This window comes from Triticum urartu, chromosome 5A (assembly GCF_056163025.1).
Source record: "Triticum urartu cultivar PI428250 chromosome 5A, HENAU_Tu73, whole genome shotgun sequence".
Lineage (NCBI taxonomy): Eukaryota > Viridiplantae > Streptophyta > Magnoliopsida > Poales > Poaceae > Triticum > Triticum urartu.
The window spans coordinates 326,983,917-326,991,182 of NC_141877.1; the positions used below are offsets into that span (position 1 = coordinate 326,983,917).

The window sequence follows — 7,266 nt, forward strand, 5'->3', positions numbered from 1 at the left end:
AATTGATCTGCTTGACCACTGTTTTAGGGATCCAAAGAGTGCACATGAAAAAAGTGGGCATACTGGTGAAGACAGATTTGATGAGGGTCAATTTGTCACCAGTTGATAGCAAGGTAGAGCAACTCAGTAGCCTTGATTCAATCCTTTGTAACATAGGGAGAAAATCCACAATCTTGGGCTTAGAATGACACAAAGGAAGACCCAGATATTTGTGTGGCAAAGTTCCAATTTGACAGCCCAATAACTGAGAAAGTGTGTTTATCTTGTCCATGGGGGTGTTGATAGCAATGAGAGTTGACTTTGAGTAGTTTACTTTGAGCCCAGTGTATGCAGCATAGTGGAGTAGGAGATTTTTGATATGTTCCAGCTGCCTGATATCAGCATTGGCCACCAAAATAGTGTCATCAGCATACTGAATTATAGGGTAGTCAGGGCATGAATGATGTACCGATGGAGATTGTATTAAATTGTTGTGCATGGCTTCATTCATCATGGATTGAAGAAGATCAGCAGCAATCACAAAGATGAGGAGTGATAATGGATCACCTTGTCTAACTCCCTTCTTACAGAGAAACTGTTTACCTAGAACTCCATTGAGAAGTACAGAGGAAACCCAGACCCATAGATCATTTGTATCCAGTGAATCCACCTTGGACCAAAACCTTTAGCTCTCATGATCTGAATGATGGTCTCATGATTAAGCATGTCAAATGCCTTCTCAAAGTCAAGCTTCAATAGGACCAGTTCTTTTTTACTATGGAAGCATTGGTGGATATATTCATAAGACCATGCAAGGCAATCCTGGATGCATCTATTGTTTAAGAAACCATACTGGTTGGTGTGGACCAAATTTAGGATAACTTTCTGCAATCTATTTGCCAGCAACTTGGTAATGATCTTGAGTGTGCAGTTGAGCAAAGAGATGGGTCTAAAATCAGATGGTCTAGCTGCAGCATCAATTTTGGGGATGAGAGTGATAAAGGAGTAATTGATGCTTTGTATATTGACATTGCCATTGTAGAAATCATGAATGAGTCTGTAAAAATCCACAGTCACAATATCCCAACATGACTTAAGGAAAGCAGCATTAAAACCATCTGGCCTAGGTGACTTGTCTGATGGCATATGATTGACCACCACATCAATCTCCTTGTTTGTAAATGGGAGTTCTAGCTCTGCTAGATCAACTGGAGGATGCAGAAGCTCATGAAGATTGAGGGGATTTTCAGAAGGTACTTTTGTTCCCAACCTATTTCTGAAAGCTCTGAACAGGATGGCAGCCTTGGCCTGGTGATCATGAAATTCATTATCAGATTCATCTATGAGCATAGCAATACAATTATTTCTGTGTTTAATAGTGGCCTTGGCTTGAAAATATCTAGTATTTGCCTCCCCATCTGAATTTGCCTAATGGTAGCTCTCTGCTTCCAATAAATTCTCTGATGATCCAGTAGCTGAGCAATATGATCCTTAAGGATTTTCCTCCCATTTGTTTCCTCTGTGGTGAGTGGTCTGAATTCTTCAAAATGATCATAGCAGAGTATAAGGGAATTAGTATCTGCAATAGTACTTTTCAGGTCAGAGAGTTGTCTGGCCCAAATCTTAAGCCCTTTTCTTAATCTCTTGAATTTGGCTGCAATAATTTTAGCACTATCCAACTCATTCACATCTTGTGACCAGATAGATTTGACCACCTCTTTAAACTGAGGATGTTTGATCCAGAAATTTTCAAATCTGAAGATGTTGGATCTAGGGATAGAGGAGCCAATTTTAATGTTGATGGGCACATGATCAGAGGTAGTCTTGGCCAATGGGTAAGCAAATGTGGAAGGATATTGTAAGGTCCATGATTCTGAAGTAAAACACCAATCCAACTTTTCCAACTATGGAGCATCTTGCATGCTACTCCAGGTATAGTTTCTGCCCTTAAGTGGAACTTCAATCAAAACTTGTTTATTAATGGCCTCATTAAATGTGAGCATGTCCTCAATGCAACCATCCCCTCTATTCCTGTCATGAGGATATCTGATATAGTTAAAATCCCCCAAAATAATCCAACTCTTATCATCTGGAATGTGAAAGTTTTTGAACCAGTCAATGAAAAGCAGTCTCTCTTGAGATTCACATGGCCCATATACATTGGTGAGAATCCATTGTTCCCCATTGTGCTTAGAGGTGAATTGGATAGAGAGAGCATAGCTGTTACTGTGAATAACCTGCCCCCCCAAAGATATGCTCATTCCATGCAACAAGCATACCACCTGCCGCTCCCACAGAGGGAAGATATTCAAATTTACCAATCCTCCTTGGACAGAAATTCTTGAGATATGAACTGTCAAAAGTCTCTCTTTTAGTTTCCTCAAGACATACAATAGCACATTGAGACTCTTCAATTTTGTTATTAATCGCGGTCCATTTCTTGGGGTCATTAATGCCTCTGATATTCCAATTTAGGATATTCCATTCTTTGTTCATGATGGGTAGAAGTGCAGAACTATAACAGAAATTTGCAGGGAGCCCATCAAACAGTCATACATAGGAGATAGTAGCATCTTATACATATAAAAGCATGGCCCCTTTTCCATAGTCCCCCAAAAGAACAGAACTGTTCCAAAGTTCATACTGATACACATAGCAGCAGATATGAGAAGTCTATTACAAAAATATTTCGTTAACACCACCCACTGGATACTAACTGTAGCAGCCAGTTCAGCACCCACAAGGCTACTACTGAGAAAAAGAGGGAATGGAGTTATATCCATTTCTTCCCAGGCTCCTTGGAGTTCTTGCTTCCCTCCTACAGTGAGCATGCACCCTTGGACTTCTTGGGCTTTTTGGACATGATTTATTTAGTGGTGTCTTTGTCAGTCACCTTGCAGAAAGAGGTATTCAGACTTTTAACTACTTTAGCAGAGATAGTGGGTGGCTTAGTAGAACAAGCAAGCCAATCTTTATCCAAACATACTGATTGTTTATAACCCTTAGCTAGCTTTAGGAGTCTACAACTTCTCCTTACCTCTGTGTCAACCAGTGGGATTTTGTCCTTCCTCTTTTTCTTGTTCTGCAACCCTGAAGTGGAGGAGGCAGATGTCACTTCGGTTGGGTCAGCTTCTGTAGAGGTGGCCTGCTCAGACAGAAATGAAGAGCCTGTGAGATTGAAAGGATCTGGGCATTTCTCAGGGATAACAAAAGGCAGAGAGGTAGGACAAGTGGATCCTTGCACAATGATAGTCCATACTTTGGAGGTAACAAAAGTCTTTGCCCAATCAAACTTTTCTGCTGATAAGAAATTAACTGCCAAAAAATTTACCCAGTCAGATGGAACCTGAATAGTTTCCTTGCTGTGAGGAGAAGGAGCAAAGTGGGTTCTCCAAATCTTAGCACCTGTAGTTCCAAGAAGATCCACCTCTGTCTGAATTGCAGTGGCAATGTCCTGTGGTGCAGCCTGAACAGTCTTGTCAGTCCTATGGACTGTCCCTGAGCATATAGTATGAGCCTCGTAAACCAATGGCCCCAACTAGGCATGGGTGCCTCCTCTGCCTCATCAACTTCAGGATCTTCCACTGCTTGGTTTACAATAGCATTATTAAGTGCCAACTGCAGGTTAACCTCAGGCAGATCATTTTGGGGGTGAAGATCATCATGCTCATGCTGCTGGAGTGGGCCCATGAAGTGATTATGCTGATTGGGGTGAAAATTCACTTGAGGAGGGGCTGGATGTGGGTTCCCATGAGGTGGGATGGGATCTTCATCAGGTGAAATAGCTCCAAGAATCTGGTGATGCAGAATAACTACAGGAACAGTAAGTGAGCCAGACTGAAATGTATCTCCTTTCCCAAACACAATACTGACAGGAATGTCTGATAACTCCTCAACTCTGACCTGGACCATGAGATTGGCCCTAGTGCTTCTAACTCTGTCCCACATAAGAAATTTGCCAAATTTGTTGCATGCATTGCTAACTTCCTGAATAGATCTTCTATCAAAAGGATAACCACAGAGCAAAATCCAAACATCTCTATTTAGGACCAAACTTCTCCAATTTAGCCCTTGATTGTGTTTCTGGAAGATGACATGAACATCTGTGAAGAGATGTGGACTATTCGTGACTTGAGCATCCCTATCGAAGACACTATTGAATCTAACATAAGCTTGTCCGAATGGGCAAGGCTCAATCTCAGAAAACCCCAGTCCTCTCTCTATCAGAAAATCAGTGAGTACCTCACGAATGGTGTTGAAGGCGACCGACAGATTTGGCATCGGCACAATGGTGGCAATCGCCCAGTCCTCATGCGTGGCAGGGGCCGCACCAGTAATGACACGAACCCTAGCGGGTCGTCCCGCCACCTGAATGCTCTGATGGTTAGGAGGAAGGAAAGGTGTAGGATCAAAGGGGAATGTGGCCATGGGTGAAGTGGTGTTGGTGGTCAGAACTGAAGGATTTGGTGGCGCCAGAGGGGAGGGGTTGGGCGGCGCAGGCTGGATGACCGCAACTAGGAGATGATGGGATATGGAGTTTTGGGTAGTCTGGTGATGGTGGCTGTGTATCGGGGAAGGTCGCGGAGGAGCATTAACTGGAGGATCCTGGTTGGTCGGTTGATGGGATGGCTGTGTAGTCACAATCGCGGGAATAGTGTAATCTTGCCTTGGAAACTCAATCGTCCGGTGGGCTACCGGGCTGGGAGCATGTGGTGGGCTTTGATGAAGGGCCGAGGAGTGGCAATCCTTGGCAATGTGGCCCCAACATTTATAAGACCGACACTTAATGCGATTCGTACAACTGGGCCTGTTATGGCCCGAGAGGAGGCAACGGACGCAGAACAATTTTTGAACTTGCGAGGATCCCGCCTTTGTGGCATTAACGTGCCCATTGAAGGCATTGATGTTCAATGATCGAGCCGGCACCGAAGATGGCGCGCGGTTTGAAAAATTCTCATGGGTCCTAGGAGAACCAATGTTCCTGGGGACTGAATCCGAATAGATCGCCGGAGATCTAAGAGCTTGTAGATAAGATTTGCGGGGATGCTTGTGAAATATGTGAGTCCACTCATCCTCTTTTTCTTGGAGGTATTGATCAAGTTCCCAGCTCGAGTTCGGACCTCCATTGCCCCAAAGAAGGAAGTTGATATTGAGTAAGGCTATAGAGATGTTACCTCCTTTGATGATTGAAAAACCCACCTCTTTAGATGAGACCGAAAATTTAAACGACCAATTTTGCAAGCGCTTGACCTTAAAAAGAGATGCACGACCACCAAAGAAAGCAAGAAGGATGGTGCTAACGGATTCATTGGTGAGACGGATTTGCGATCTCTTAAATTCAGCCACTAGGAGGAATTCCTCGTGATCTTTATCAGCTTCATAGTTGATTGGCACTCCCCATTTCCTCCAAACTTCAGTGGCGAAATCTTGCCCCACGTCGAAGTTTAGATCAGCGAGAGCCATGGCCAGATCGTGGGCGTCATGGATGACACCGACAGGCGAGCAGGGAGGTGGACGCCGGGGCCGGAGTGGCCACCGGCGGGGCTAGGAGCGGGGGCTAGGAGACAGTTTACACTAATGTTCAAAGTCAAGCTATCGTTTCCCCCCTTCTTTTGATATTTTTTACTGATCCCCGAAGATTTACGGTCGGTGGATGTCATCAGCAGCCAAGTTACTATTTTTACGCAGCCTGGGCAAGTTTCCGTTATGACATTTTGTAGCAGATTTTTTATGCCTCCTTCAACGGAAAGTGCATGGATGAACCCAGGTACATATGAACCCACTTTGAAAAACATATTTCTAAATGCAAAAAAAATATGAAAAAGGCGGCATGGGTGTGTATTCATGTTCTATGTGCGTGCATAAAGTTTCACGGAAAAATAACTTTTTTTGTGGCATGTGCAAAAAAGACAAAAAATTGTGTCGTGAAACGCTATTTAGAAGCACTGAAATTTATCTTTTTTGCGGAGACAAAACGAACAGACATTTTTCACAAAACTTTGCGCCGCGCACACACATTTGTGAACATGTATGCATGGAATTTTCTTTTGATTTTTTAGATTTTAAAACATACTTAAAATGCATTTTTTGAAAAGTGGGTGCAGATGCCCCTGGGTTCAGATCGTCCCCACTCCTCCTTCAATGCATCATTTAGCTCTGTCCATGATTACACAAGAAATTTTTTTCTTGCTCCCTTGGTTAGAGACTCCCGTCCGCCTCCCCTCCCCTCCGCCTCCTCTCCCGCTGCCGCTGGATCCCGACTGGGCAAAGCCCGTGCGGAGGGATGATGGCGGCGGTGGGGCGTCCCTCCGTGATGTGACCTCCTCTACCTTGGGATCCCAACTGTCTTCATCGTCGGCCCAAAAGGATCTGGTCGATGGGTGTTGCCTAGCGGTGGCTTTTCGGCGGCGGATCAAGTGGAGGAGGAGATGGTGACCTAACTGCCGAAGTGGGTGAGGATGCCACCATTGTCAGCGACGCCCGTGGGTGTCATTTTCCTCGTTGAAGGCGATGGTGGGGGCATCCCTCGCTCCATTGCTTCCGGGGGAAACCATAGATCTGGAGGAGGATATCACTGACGACGGCGACCGTGGGCGTCGTAGCCCTCGTTGGAGGCGTTGAGGGGCCTCCTGGATCGGATGATGGTGACGTATTCATCGTCAACCCCATGGAGGCATCATCTTTGGAGACATTAATCGGCTGGACGAACATGTGGACAGCTTGGTGGTTGGGCGTCAGTAGATGGTGGAGTAGTGCTTCATCCTACACGTCGATGGTGGCGGATCTCGACAGCATGATGCAGTGGAGACTCGGCGTCCGATGGTGGCGATGGACTCGTGCAGGAGGACGATGTTGTCTGGCATCGTGCTGGTGTCGATGGCAGAGAGGCCTGGCAAGATCGATGCGTCGGTATTTGATCTGAGGATGGATCAATGGATGAAGGTGGTGACGGTCCTTGCAGCGTGCGCATGTGGTGCCCACTGAAAGTGTGCCGGATTGGTGTGTAACTCAGCTCAGGTATTGTGGCTTGGATGGGGCATCCGGCATTAGATGTTAGGTGTTGGTGTGATGTCTGTTTGATATTAGGTTCGGACATTCGGCACCCCTTCATCACGGGATAGGGATAGTGACATGTGTTGCCAAGATGATGGCTTCCGACTTACTCATGTATTACCTTGCAAGGACTTTGTGAATAATTAATAAAATAGTTACATGCATCGTCTAGATGCAGAGGTGATACATCCTCCTTTTCAAGAAAAGAAAAAGAATTTTTTTTCTGTATGTTTT

At 45.1% G+C, this 7,266-nt stretch overlaps 1 protein-coding gene across 1 annotated transcript; it reads right to left on the bottom strand.

Annotated features, from left to right (window-relative positions):
- Positions 1 to 582: 582 nt before the first annotated feature.
- On the bottom strand, positions 583 to 5,442 carry LOC147971257 (uncharacterized). Its single transcript, XM_087523891.1, has 4 exons — positions 3,385 to 5,442; positions 3,208 to 3,294; positions 3,017 to 3,124; positions 583 to 1,287 (listed from the first exon to the last, which is right to left on the bottom strand). The coding sequence occupies exons 1-4, from the start codon at positions 5,440 to 5,442 to the stop codon at positions 583 to 585; spliced, it is 2,958 nt and encodes a 985-aa protein (XP_087380017.1).
- Positions 5,443 to 7,266: the final 1,824 nt, after the last annotated feature.